This window comes from Periophthalmus magnuspinnatus, chromosome 13 (genome assembly GCF_009829125.3).
Source record: "Periophthalmus magnuspinnatus isolate fPerMag1 chromosome 13, fPerMag1.2.pri, whole genome shotgun sequence".
NCBI classification, from domain to species: Eukaryota; Metazoa; Chordata; class Actinopteri; order Gobiiformes; family Gobiidae; genus Periophthalmus; species Periophthalmus magnuspinnatus.
In genome coordinates, this window is record NC_047138.1 from 18,242,667 (window position 1) to 18,257,472 (window position 14,806).

The 14,806-nt window shown below is 37.6% G+C and overlaps 1 protein-coding gene across 5 annotated transcripts in view; it reads right to left on the reverse strand.

Moving 5' to 3' along the window:
• LOC117380711 (mitogen-activated protein kinase kinase kinase kinase 5-like) overlaps window positions 1-12,963 on the reverse strand; it is a 49,815-nt gene extending 36,852 nt beyond the window's left edge. For 4 of the 5 annotated variants that reach the window (XM_033977551.2, XM_055226237.1, XM_055226236.1 and 1 more), the window contains exons 1-6: window positions 12,756-12,956; window positions 4,854-4,911; window positions 2,269-2,359; window positions 2,140-2,204; window positions 841-896; window positions 182-229 (exon numbers count right to left, since the gene is read on the reverse strand). In XM_033977551.2, coding sequence (XP_033833442.1) covers window positions 182-229; window positions 841-896; window positions 2,140-2,204; window positions 2,269-2,359; window positions 4,854-4,911; window positions 12,756-12,863 — 426 coding nt within the window. In that variant the 5' untranslated portion in view covers window positions 12,864-12,956. Of the gene's footprint in view, window positions 1-181; window positions 230-840; window positions 897-2,139; window positions 2,205-2,268; window positions 2,360-4,853; window positions 4,912-12,755 lie in introns of all 5 variants that reach the window. The other variant, XM_033977552.2, reaches the window with a different exon arrangement.
• Window positions 12,964-14,806: the final 1,843 nt, after the last annotated feature.

The following is a 14,806-nucleotide window of genomic DNA, read 5'->3' on the forward strand; positions in this document are numbered from 1 at the left end:
GAGAACATTTTAAGCTTTGGAGATGTAGCGATATTAATAATAAAGAGTTACTCAAACATGTGTGAATAAAACAAAACACAACTCCAGGTATATTTTTGAGGTAATAACATTCTAATATGGCTTAAAGCGCACAAGACTCAATTCTACGTAACTCTCTTGAAGGTAGAATGCAGAAGAGTACCTTTATATCTCTGTGCATCTTCTTCTGAGCATGCAGGTAGTCCAGGCCCTGAGCACAGCACCAGCACAGTTCAGTTCAAGCCTCTTTCCATGGTAATGATGGGATGGTGGGTATATTTCTACTGATTGGCTTTTTATCAAAACCAATGACTAGGCTAGCATTGTACCAGGTAGACTTTCTCTGTGATTTAACCCATATCGTATGGTGTCTAAAATAGGCAATTTATCAGAAATGTGAAGACAAACAAAGGATATCTTTGTAATTGCCTAACAATTAAAGTTTTGTGGAAAATAGATCTAAAGTCTGATTTAACTGTAGGGTAGTGGACCGTTCAATTTTTTCAGTACATTTTCATTCACTTGTTTTAATTTCTAAAAAACACTAAAGGTTTGAATAGTGGTAAATAAGTACAGGGCTGTGTGAGGACATAGGGGGTATGTGAAAATGGACATTTTCTGAGCACTTATGCCTCAAATGCCAGACAATAAAGGGTTACTCAAGCATGTATACTATGAATCAATCAAAATATATAACTAAAAAGTAAGCTAATTATGAGGGAAGACTGTTATAACATGGTTAAAAGCACATAAAAGTATGATAAATAATATATCTCCTTTAATGTGATACTGTACAGCAGCTGGTATGTGACGAGTCAGTACCTGGAGCATCTCTCTACAGATGAAGGCGATCTGTGGCTCCAATAAGGCTCCTGTTACTGCACAAACACAGCATTGTTTCACTAAGTACCAGAAACAAGACTTGATCTATGTGACAACACAGCTCAGCTACAGCAACCCCCGGCATGTTGGCTGGGTGTTAGGTACTGATATGAACACTCTCAAATGTGAAAAAAATATAAATAAACTGTGAAGCGCAAAAAGCTTCCTGGCTAAAAACACATTTCACTTATTTGAAAGCCTCATACTGTCAAGTACTTGGAACCATAAAGAAGCCTAATTCATAATAATCCCCCAACCTCCTGGTCCCTCTTTCACGTGCTTAATAGAGTTGTTTTATTGAACCCTAAAAATGTCCCTGGATGGAGTGAGGAGAAATCTCTCTAGTGTGTGAGAGAAACTCAAACTAAAAAGTCATTTCTGAACTGTCTTCAGACAGAAACATGTTATGTGACAAAGGTGTGAGTGCTCACATTCTGACACCTTTGATAAAAGTGTCTCTTTAGACATCTTTAGAGACAAAGCTAAAATAATCTTGACAGTTAGCCTGGTCCCGATCGGGTTTGCACCTGGGTGCTTGTTACTACAGCAACTCAGAGCCAACTCTGGTTAACCACACTGGTGGAATGGAACTGGGGATTTCATGAACCTGGATTGCCCAAACAAACCAGATTAAATTAGATTTATGGAAGATTAATTTGGAAGAAGACAACATTACATGCTAATACTGAACTGTGCCAATCACAACATCAGAAAAAGAAAACATTCCAATAAAAAAACTAGCATTATAAATATAGAAAATGTAACAATAACTGGGCTTTTACTACATCTCGTTTCATAGAATACCTCCTGTGACTACATTGTCCCTGTCCAACCAACTCACAGTCATAAGCACACCTGCACCTGCATCACCTGCATGAATCCATGAAAATAAAAAGCTAAAACCAAGTTTTATACCATACTATGGAATATTATAGCAAATGCAACAGCATTTTTATGTTGACAAGCAGTCAGGTTTGTAGAGCAGTGTGGAGACACACTGAGGTCTAAACAAGGTGGGTGAACTGTTTTGCCTAAGCCACTAGCACCTGGTATTCCCAGCGGTCTCCCATCCCAATGTTACCCAGGCTTGCAGTGTTATAAGGTTTTTTAAGGTTTCCCATAGTGATTTAGTCTATACCTTTATGTGCCTTGTAGTTTTGGTCATTTTTTGTGATGCGTGACATTCTGAAATAAAACATACACTATACATGTATAGTAATAGTGTCATGAGTGTCTGACCATGGTAGATGTCCTGCAGCGAGCCTCCTCCACAGAACTCCATACAGATCCACAGCTCGTTGTCTCTGTGGGGAAAGCCTGAGCTCAGTTTCAGAGTAAACACAGACACGAGGACAGGGAGGCACTCACTGTATGTAGCTGCCGTAGTAGGCCACGATGTTAGCGTGTTTGCAGCTCTTCACAATCATGATCTCTTGTTGGATGACAGAGAAGTCGTCCTCTGCACAGACAAACAAGGGGGTTAAGGCAATTCAAACACACGGCGCCTGTCAAGACTAGATGTCCAAACACTTTCAATTCACAAAATCGATCCTTTCCATCTTTGAAATTTTCAGTGTTGCTTGTGTAAAGGAACCTTCAAGTTGTGGGGTAAAAGGGCCACCTCAAGCTGATAATAATTATTAGATTGCTAATCTCTAACCATTTTCTGCAGTATGAATAGAAAATACATACAGTCCAGTTCATTTGATTCTTGTTTTAGTCACACAATAAATGTGCATCTTAAATATAAGTAAAAAGTTGACTCCGTGGTTGCCATGGTCATGATTGGGTGCTCTTGTGGTTGACTGACTGGAACACTGAGCAGTTTTTAAATTTTTTTTTATTTAGGCTGTGGTAATACAGTATGTGCTCCACTGTGTTTTAAAACTCCATGTGCTTTTACTAGAATCATTTTAATAATTTTCAGCACTGAAATGACCAATCTTTGAACCTACAGCTATTTTCAGCCTTGTTGAAACTACTTTATTTCTCTAGCAAAAGACAAAGTTAAATCTGTCAAGAGGACAAAATGTTGTAGAAGTGAAGACGTTTTGCTGCTCACCCAAGCCACTTCTTCAGTTCAGTACTTTACTTCTCAATGCACCCGATGATATCGGAGACTTTCTGTGGCAATCTCAAGTGAACAAAAAGTAAAACAACCAACTGAAACGGTATATAAACAAGCCCTTAAAATGCTCGACAAAAACCCAAAGATCCACCAGCACTGTATTACTTAGAAAAAACGCAACCTATTAAGCTGGGAAAACATGATGAAACTACTAAAATTTTACATGGTCTGTCCCACTACAGGAATTTGCTAAACAAATAAAAATCTAAACAGCAGGACAAGAGCAAGCTTCAGAGGTGGCTGTATAATTCTATCAAGGAACAGTCTCTCAAACCTGGAACACCATCCCGGAGACTAAACGAGAGCTGCCTACACTCAGCTCCTTTTCTGATCAACTTAAATCATGACTGTTGGACAATTCTGTCCACACAACTGAACTTGAACAGTGAATTTCGCACATGAGCCGTAGGTTGCAATCATATCTGTATACAGACCTGTAAATAGACGTTAATGTGATGTGTGTATACAGTGAGTATGTATCTGACCTGTACATTTAATACTAAAGAATCTGTTGTGTCTGTGTTTGACAGTGCATGAGAGAAATACGCATGTAGACGCTGTTATTGTATCTTTTGTTATATTTTATGAATTACGTGGGTTATATGACTGGCCTTGGCCCAGCAGAGGACTATAGACATATTACAGACAAAATAAAAGTACTTCTTCCAACAAGAACTTTGAACAAACCATGACCAACTTAACCTATTGTGCCCTATCCTTTGAAAATAGTAAGAGGCAAATACTTTTTCAGGGGGTTGTGAGTTTTTTTATGATCTGACTGTACAGTCTTAGTAACACAGAAGTTTTCAGTTCCTTCTGAGTGAGAGGAAAGGCACGGCTCCTCCTCCCCCGTTCACTCTGCGGGCAGACAGGGGGCTGGCAGCTTATTGCAGAGTATAAACTGTATAATTCATTTCTTCTTTTTCTGCGTGTGAATCTGACCTTCTGTGCTTAAAAGTACAGCTGTAACAGAACTCTTCCAGTGTAATGAAAATTGTCTGCGCACAGTGCTTATGTAGGTTTAATAGAAAGTGGAAGACGAGGAGAAGAGGAGAGACAGACATGACAAAGGAGCACACAGTCCAAACCAGCATTAAACCCACTGTTTCTTACACCAACAGCCACAGCATAAAATATTAATGCTAAAACACTTGATTAGTGTTTAAAGTAAATGGTTAAATATAATCCCACAGAGTAATTAGGCCTTTTATTTTCATAATGTAGTAATGTATGATAAATACTGAAGTGCAATATCATTTCAATTAAATAATGTCTATAGGCAAATGCTATTTGTGCCTTTTAGCTGAGTGCAACGTCCACACACGTGTCCAGCACATGGGAGCCATAGACTGTCTGTGGTGGGAGCACATGGCTGCTCATTAAAAGTCTCAGGCAACATGGGACTATATGTTATATGTGTTATAATGTGATTTTTAAAACAGTGATCTCACGTATGTGAGTGCTGTGTTTATTTAGACATTTAAAGCTAAAATGATCTTGACAGTTAGCCTAGTTGCCAGTTTGTTGCTACAGCAATCGACGTGCGTTCAATCAACATGGCTAGCCAGAGTTGGCTCTGAGGATTTGATGAGCCTGGATTGCCCAAACAAACTCAGTCTGACTTCATGGAATACTCACTAGTCCATCCCAACCCCGACCCTTTGTAGCTTTAGCAGTATGTTTTCTGATTTTGTATTATGGAATTATCTCCCCTTTCTTTAAAAGCATATTATTTTTTATTAGTATTGTTAATTTGTGATTTCTCGGGGACTCAAAGGCCTGATTTGGTGAAATTACCCTTCTACAGAGAAGAGAAGACTCCCACCTGGCTCCAGCTTGATGCGTTTGAGGGCTGTGAACTCTTGAGTTTGCTTGTTCCGGGCCTAAATGAAAACCAGAAAAAAAATGAATGAATCACATGTTCTGTCTGACAGTTCAGCAATTTGACATTTATAATTTAATGTCAAGGCTGATCCACTCAGGTACATGTTTCTTTCTCAAGGGACCATCTTAGTATAGCACCTAACTATTGTGTGTCTGAAGGGGGAAATGAATGTGCTAAACAGCCAGAGTTGTGAAAGAAAAATGAAGTTTGTGGTGTGAGCAGAGGGTGCAAAGGGTCAGACGGAGGTCATGTTCACTTGTCTCAAAGACCTCTGAACAAACAAAATGAGTCAACCTCTAAAGGCTGGCATATTAAAGGGCCTGTATTATGCAGTTTTTAATTTATGTTATAATGTTGTATCTTCATCAAAAACATATTTACTCCTGTGAACTTTTAGCCATACAAGAATGTTAGGGTTAGAGTTGTTAAAAACATACCTGGAGTTGTTTTGTTTCATTCACACATGTTTGAGTAACCCTTTATTATTAGTCTGTCTACATCTTTAAAGCTCAAAATGCTCTGTTCCACCGTGTGACGTCATGAAACAGTAGTTTTCAAGTTAACAGCTCCTTTTAACTTTAGTTCTGTAGAGATTGGCAATTCCAGAGCTGAAGTCATCCAAATGATCCTAGTGAAGGTGTATGGAGTTTAAAAACACAGTGGTGCACTTCCTGTATTACCACATGACATCATAAAGTAGAATAGAGTGTTTTCTGTTTTAGAGAAGAACTCAGCCTGAATATGCAAGATTTGTTTTAGCCCTGGAATTGTCTTGGAACTTTGAAGCTATAGGTACTGTTTAAGTCTTTTTGTTGGATTTTCTATGGCAATCTCAACTGAACAAAGGGTTTAACTAAAATATTCTGGAACAGAGTTTATGGTTATTCTAGTGTATTGGAGAGCAAGTACAACTGAGGCTAAAATAACTTTTAATTTTTTGAACATGTTTACCTCAAATCTGATAAGTCACAGAAAGTCATGTCTATGAAATTTGAATCAAAATACATACTGTCCCTTTAACCTCGACCCTAACCTTGACCTAAATTTACCCATAGTTTAAAGAGGGGGGTATTTGACTTTGACTATGGGTTATTAAAGAGGGGGTACTTTACTTCTATGGGGTATTAACTGCTTAAACAGCATATTTACCTTTTATTGTTTTGAAAATGCTATACTGTATTCGCAAAAAACAACATACTAATATATTTTTTAAGTTTCACTTTTGTTTTTGATGCTCTGAATCTCCTTTGCTCTCCACGTTAAGTTACTTCCCCTTCAGAGTACTATCACAACACAATCAGCATGTCAATGGTGGTGCTGCTCCTCTAGCAGACCACAGCCAAGTACAGGGTGCTGGACACCACAGACTGGTACAAAATCTTCAGTAACTTGCTGCACATGTTGAAAAATCTGAGCTTTCTCTGAAAGTAGAGTCCACTCATGCCATTCTTATACAGCATTACTATTGTCCCTCCAGTCCAGCCTATTGTTCACATAGACTCCCAGGTACTTGTAGCAACCTTCTTTATGGAGAATTGTCATGTGGGAGCATGAGTGACATAGACGTGTTCGGAGCATTGCAGAGAATCTTACAGCTAACCATAAGGAGGGTTTGAATAGAGGCATCTCTAAAATACTCAAACCTGCAAGGATGACATCTAACACCTCTTCCGCCATGTTTTTGATGAGGGAGTGTTATCACGTGGTAGAAAGCTCCACCAGTGGAGACCTGACATTTGTCCCCATAACTTTAGTCCTACACACACACACACACCCGCACCCCCCCCACACACACACCCCTACACACACGCACGCACGCACACTTCAAGTCTCACTTCTTCTTTCCGAGAGCAGGTGTCTCTACAGCAGCACACTCCTCAAACAAGGCACAGAGCATAAGGCCTTTCATGATAAGACATTCTGAAGCAGGATATTTTGTTACAGAGATATCATTTTTAAATAGTCTCATTAAAAGGGTTAATAGTACATATAATGTACTATTATTGGTCAATAATTAAAAGTCACATATTAAAAATGTTATTTTATGATAATAAAACTACCCAAATCTCACTGCTGATGGTCCAGTACAATATTTTTATTGTTCTCTCATCTTGTCTTGAGTGGACTTTGGCTCTGCAGACCCTATCTGGAAATAGATTGCATCTGACCCGGACACATCTACAACCTGTCGATCCTGGTTTAGTCCTGGTTTAGTCTAGGTTTAGTCTTGTTTTAGTCCCAGCTTAGATGCTCTGGGACAGTTCTGCATGCGCTTGTTTCCTGTGAATGTTGATTAATCTGCTTGTCTGCTATTGATCTGTTTAACTTTCTAACTAACTGTTGGTTAAAGTGAATGATTATTATGCAAAATTGAGCTTTATCACATTTTTGTAATGTTGATTCCTCATCAAAAACATGCCTGAAGAGGTTTTACATGTCATCTATGCATGTCTGAGTAATCTAGCAATCTTTCCCAGGCCCTATTCAAACCGTTGTTGTGGTTAACGGTCCAAGTCTCCGATGCTCCACCCACAAGCATACATCACCCATGCTCCCACACAACTATTCTTCATAAATATATATAAAATATGATACAAAACTGTCCACAGCAACTTGACAAAGTGTTAAGGGGGGATGCATGTTGATATTGTGATAGCGCTCTGAAGGACGGAGCGAGTTAGCATGGGGGGCAAAGGGAGGGGAGACTCAGAGCATAAAAAAAACAAAAAACAAACCAAGGTAATACTTTGTTTTTGGCCAATCTAAAAAATTTTTTCATTAAATTTTATTTCGGGAAGAACACACGTTGTACAGACACAATTGTTCTTGTTCAAATATACTATGAAATAAGCATTATTATTATTCAAAGTCCCTTAAAGGTGCTTTTCATAGACTTGCCATGTTCTTTGGTCCCATACCATTTTGGTATATTAAAAGAGTAAAAAGGAAAAACAAAAGTATTTACAAGAACCGAGAAGCTTACAAGAAAAACAAAATGCAATCAGTCTATATGCATTGTACAATAAAATAATAATTCTTCACCAAAATGGAACCTTCCCAAAAAATCAGTTCTAATTGGCATGATATACTTGATCCACTTGTTCCAAATACAATAAAAAATGTTCCTTTAGATGTTTATTGTGTAAGTTAGCTTCTCCATCCTAAATATTTCAGATACTATATCAATACAGCCATCCACTGAAGGCGGAGCAGGATTTAGCCATTTTTTAGTGATGTTCTTTTTACTTGCCACCAGGAGGACTTGCAACAGCTTTTTATCACTTCTCCATTCCAAAAGAAAGACCCTACCTAAATACAGAGTTTCAAAGTTGAATGGCATGCTTACCCCAAAAACTTTAACCTTGCATGGATCTTGCTCCAATACAATTTTAATTTGGGGCAAGCCCAAAATATGTGGTAGTAATTCCTCAGAACCACACGGTCTCCAGCATGCCAACTTGTTGCTTCCCTGAGTGGTGTGAATGTGTTGGGTTGGGCTGTTTTGTGCTGGGTCTCTCTGGAACAGGTCTGTCCAGCTCCGAAATGCAGTCCTTGTCTGTTTTGGTATTTATATGTAAAAAGGCAGATTAAACTCATGATCACAAGTTTAATCTGCCTTTATATGAATACATTGTTTTGTAGTACTTTTTCTGCACAAATAGTAGTTTTTGCATGAGCACCCATGCAGCTGTAGTCTTGTGAAAACAGATACAAGGAGATACGCAATCATTTTGAGAGGTTTTAAGTGGATCTGCAGGACAAAGAACATGTGCTTAGTCGATTACAGCCCGACAACTCAAACATCACATGAGAGGAAATTATTTAAATTATATTAAGTGATAAAATGTGCATGTTTATCTTGCGCTGAATAGATCTGACTATTTTTTTTTCTGACCTAGTATCAGATGTTCCAAATACCAGCTAGACCAAGTCTAAACCAGGTCTAAAAATCAGGACTAAATCAGGCCTGCTTAAAGATTAAGAAAGAGTAGCCAATAATAGACTAATTTAAAGCCACAGTGTATAATTTAAAGTACAATAAATGCATGTTTTTTTCATTTTGGTTGAGTTTTTAGCACTGAAAAACTTGCATCCTTACTGTGAGCAGGCTTGCATCTCCGCAAACCTGACTCATATTTGGCCTGGAGAAGAATCTCCTTCTACTTGTTTCCATGGAAATGCAGGTGATGTGCCACCTCAAGAAAGTTATGTCTTGTGCCTTTAAGGAGTTACTGTAAATAAAAAGAATTGTATTCATCAGTGCCTTTCTTGAGACTCAGTGACACTTCACAGATGATTCACATAAATGAATGTGTTAGGTAGCACCTGTTCTGCTGCTCTTGTGGTGAATTGATTGCCTTGAAACAAGTCTTTGTGCAAAGGCGTGTTGCATGCATGAGTGGGCTCTGTAAGCACTGAGTGTGACTGTGGGCGGTCCTATAGTACACGTGCTAAGCCTGCTGCAGAAGCATAGCAAGCCTCTCTTATTTAGTGTACACTCAGCTCTATGCTGCAAAAGAACAGTAGCTATTTCAGTGCAAAAGAATTTCATTTAGATCCATCTTTATTTGAGTTTTTTAAAATGATTTTTTAGTAAATATAGCAAGATAAGAACATTAAGTACTATAAGAGAGTACTAGCTAAATCTGGTATACAAATGTGCCTTTTAAACTAATAAACTAAAGTACTATATTACAATAAGCATGTAAAGAAGTAAATTATGTCCTAATAAAAAGTACTACTCAAATCCAGATTCATTTTGACAAATCAAATAAATGTAAAGAAATGTTCACAGAAATTTTAGAGATTCTGTCAATTGTAATTGTCAATTTTATGCTTGGCGCTTTTTATCGAGGGGGTCTATGGGGTATTAACTGTAACACACAACATATTTAGATCACCATATTACCTTTTATTGTTTTGAAAGTGATTTATTCACCGAAAGTAATGTGTTAACATGTTTTACATGTTTTTACGTTTTACTCTTGTTCCCTTTGCTCACTCCCCCTCCAGAGCGGTATCACAACACAATCAGCGTGAATCCGCTAATGAAACTACTGTACATTGCATCAGGTTTGTGAAGTTGTGTACAGTTTTGCATCATGCTTTTGTATACTTATAGAGAATTGTCATGTGGGAGCATGTGTGATGTAGGCTTGTTGGCTGAGTAGTGGACAGAATCTTACAGCTAAGGAACAACATTATAACACTTTAATGGAGAGGTCTACAGATATTCCTCTGGCAGTAAAAGGCATGTAGTTTGGAGCGGACAGAAGACTTACTTTGGAGGAAGACTTTTGTGCTAAATGGCAATGATTAAAATTCTGTACTGTTTATGTTCAGCAAATGTATATTAAAGCCAGAGTTTGGTGTTTTTAATAAGACAAAACAAAATCAAATTGAAAATGATGATCGATTAATATGAGAAAAAAATGTAATCAACCCTATAAGGCAAAGTGAGGCTTTATTTTTATTTTTTTTTAAATAACCCTAAACTCATATATTGTTAGTTAACTTATGTTGCACTATGCCATACATACTTTCACTTCTGATCCAACCACTTCCTTCTCTGCAGAGCCTCAGAGGGGACGCCCTGTTCTGCTGAGGCTCATGAATATCTGATATTTCCCCAGCACAACTGTGAGACTTATCGGCTATACTTTGAAATGCTTGAGCTACCATGTGTCATCACTGTCCCTACACATCTTTGGGACCCGGCCTGTAGAATGCTCCCCTCATTGATCTAAAACTCCCAATACAATATTAATCACAATCAAATCAAAATCACAATTTGAATCATTGCGATAAGCAAATCGAAAAGGCTGCAACTTTAGTACCAAAGTACCATAATTTCCCCACAAACAACAAAACATCCTGTCTTATTCTATATAATACATGCTAACCCTCCATTTGACATCTGTACAAACTAGGGTTGTCAAAAGTCAAATCAAAAAGTAGATTCGAATCGACATTAAGCTAGTATCAAAACTAGACACTCATTTGAGCAGGTACTAAAAAAGACAGAAATGACAGAAATTAACTGAATATTTTTAGAATGATCTCGAGCTGTATCAGAACAACTATAAGACCACATAGACTAGTATACGCCCATGGACCACTATGGAACCTACTTGGACCACTGAGGGATTACACAGATATAAGGCCACATGGGAATAGAAAAAAAGTACTATTATTTAATGTGGAAAATCACATTCTATTGTCTAACAAAAGGCATTATCATCGTGGTATTGGAAACGGTAATGAGTATAGTGTGTATTCATTAGAATAAATACAGGTTCTGTCTGATTCTTGTATTAGTTTGTCAGTTCATATTTTAGGTTTTTCTCAGATCATATTGCAAATCTAATCACAATCGCAGTGTTTGCCAGAAAAGTCATTATTTTACACACTATTTTAAGATAAATAAAAAGATAAAGTGGCAAACCTGACCAGAAAAATTACATAGTGGAGCTTTAAAGGTCCTATAATACATAAAATTGACTCTTGTGAGCTATATATAATGCTGTTTCCTCCTCATCATTCGCACATGTTTGAGTAACACTTTATTATCAGTCTGTGTACATCTTCAAAGCTCAAAATGCTCTGTTCAATCTTGTGACCTTTTACCTTTTGTTTAGTAGAGATTGGCAATTCCAGGGCTGTACTCGTCCAAATGATTCGAGTGAAGGTGTATGGAGTTTAAAACACAGTGGAGCACTTCCTGTATTACAACATGACATCACAAGGTCGAACAGAGAATTTGAGAGAAGAACAGGGGTTTGTGTGTTAAACATGTGTGAATGAAACAAAACACAACTCCAGGAAACATTATGACATAGATCAGAAAACAGATTATATTAATATTGGCCCTTTAACAGTAAGTCCATAAAGAAATTATCTTGGTAATCGCATTCACTAGCTTTCATCTTTAACAGAATCAGGCCAGTATCAGGACAGTAGCTATATATTTTGGCCTCTTTAACTTAACTTTATTTAACACTCAATATTTCTGCTACTTTTAAGAATTTCAACAGTACTAACTTATTTATAAAGTCTGTTTTACTAGAAGTGCTGTGTATGTTATAACCCATGTAAGCAAATGTGAAACAACATATCTACTTTTATGAACTAGTGTGACTATGTTCATATGTGAACAGTGGCACCAGGGGACTGATTTGTCTTTTCATAGTTGCAGACACAAATTTCCTTTGTTGTGAATGTTTCAGACTCAAAATGCCAAAATGTAATTACATGTTTTACTGTACCTCAAACATAGGCACATCTCTGACACATTCCTTTTCATTCCAGTAACACAAATGTCTTACAAGTAGGGTCATATCAAAAATCAGATACTAATCGATACTAAAGCTATTATCCAAACCAGATACTCATTTGAGCAAGTACCAATACTAAAATTAACATTCACATAGTTAAAGAATGATCTTGAGCTGTACCAGAACAGGTACCACATAGACTAGTATACACCCATGTACCACTATGGAACCTACCTAGACCACTGAGAGATTACATAGATATAAGGCTACTTTGGAGTATAAAAGAAACTACTATTATTTAATGTTAATGTTAATCAAATTCTACTGTCTAAATTATTATTATTATTATTTTTTTTCATCATGGTAACAGAATTGATATTGAGTATCGAGTCTATTTCTTACTATCGACATTGAGTTTGAAATTTCAGCATCATGACATTAGGAAGTTTACATTTAGCTGAAAAAACTGCGCTCATTAGCTGCTGCTGGGTAGAAATAAAAATTGTTTAGTTAGATCTCCTCAAAACATGATAAGTATTTTAGTAAGTGCTTTTGATTGGGTACGCACCTTGTAGACATCTCCGTAGGTTCCCCCTCCCACTCTGTGAAGGATGTGGTAGTCATCCTGGGGGTTCCTGGTGGAGATGTGGAGGGCAGTGCGATGCTGGAGGTCCATGTCCGCTCCGGTCAGCTCATCCTCGAATCAGTGCTGGTGGAGACTGGGCTGTCTTCCTGTTTGTCAGCCCTGCGCGCTCTCTGCTTTCTGCTCTCTGCTCATTACTCTCTGCTCCGGGGCTGGTTTCCTGTGGGTGGAAATGTCTGAGTTATGGGCGGGGTTAAGCAGGTGCATACAGCAATGTACACCATAGACATTTGTCTCAAGAAAGACATGGCAGTCCTGTGAGCCAATGGGTTAATGACAGGGTTGGTAAGTGATGATGCCATAGCAGTTCTTCTGGGTCCAGATGAATTCCAGCCTAATTCACTCCAACCTCCTCCACTGATTTGATCAGTGCTGTTTTACAATGTTTAACAGCACAACAGTACTCTGAAGTTCACCCAATACCAATAACGGTATGGGCCATTACTGATATTGGGTAACAAATGTAGATATCAACCGATACGATATCATCAAGTTGATATCGGCCAATATCAACATTCATTTATTAATACTGATATTTGATACAGATATTTTTTTACGCTAACCCATTCCCTGTGTGCTCTTTTTGTACAGACTAAAGTAAAAATGGAAATAGAAAAGTGTTATATGGCTATTTTTAGACAAACGTGTAACAAATAATTTCTAGTTACTATTTTTATGAAAGTAAAAAGTTAATTAGTGATCTTTACTTCAACTTAAGATAAAGTTAAAGGTTGCTATGGATTTTAAAAGTTAAATATCAGTATCGGCAAATATATATGTCAGACCTTTTCTGACAATACATTTAATGGGAAGACCAACTTTTACACGTGTAAAATCAGGCCCGACAATGTAAATTTGAGGACCCGGGGCAAGAAACCTCACATGGGCCCCCCTCTAGTATAAATCAATATAGAAAAAACGGGGGCCCGTGACAACAGGCCTCTTTGTTCCCCTCTTTCGACTTCCCTGTGTAAAATAAACAACGTTAACCTTATCCCTGGCTCCAGATTCATGATTCCTATTATCTTTTGCTTATAACTTGAGTAACAGAGGTTATGACAGAGCAGACTCTCCAGCCTCACACCCCCAGGGAATGTTGGTGACGAGTGCACAGGCTACATATTTTAAGGCAATACAGTGAAACATTCTAGACAAAACATCAGGAGGTTGCTTCTGGTTGGTTATTTAGTTTGAAAACGTAGGCTACAGTTTGCATTAAAAGTGAGTCAGAGGACTTGTTTCAGCAGCCTACTAACTAATTTACAGAGGTGGGTGGTTCTCACTTACATTTACTTGAGTAACTTTACTCCTACTTAAATAACTTTTTTGTTATTAAAGTAACAGTACTCCTACTTGAGTAAAAGTTTTGGTAAATGTTGCCACTGAGTAAGTCCACAAGTGACAAAGGCTTTATGTTGACAATATAACAATATGATTCAGACATTTGTGTTTCTTGCCCTGCTCCTTCAGATGTGATTTAATATTTCTCATTTTTGTGTTGTATCCTTTGAAAATACCAGCTTTTGGGTACTCTTACTTGATTAGTAGTTTTTCCAAATACTTTTTTACTCTTAGCGCTTACTTGAGAAATGTCTTGGACCAGTACTTTGTACTTCTTTTTTGAGTAATATTATTTTGAATTAAGGTTACTCTCACTTGAGTAAAATTTTTCGGCCACTCTAGCCACCTCTGATTGTAGACCTTTGTGTTTTCAGATAGGAACCAAAATCTCACACACTGTCTGTAGCTTATACAATCTCTGGTTTGTAACAGGTGGTTGATCATTCTTCACTTGAATGTCTAGCCAGTCCTCCACTTCTCCTGATGTTTGAAATAATTTTGTTTGAAAATGTACAGCTTGAACTCAAGGGCACATATTCCAATACACTATTTTCTGATGTATGCTATGATGTTGTATCCTTTTAGGCTGAATTCTTCTCCCAAACAGAAAACACTCCACCACCTTGTGATGTCAT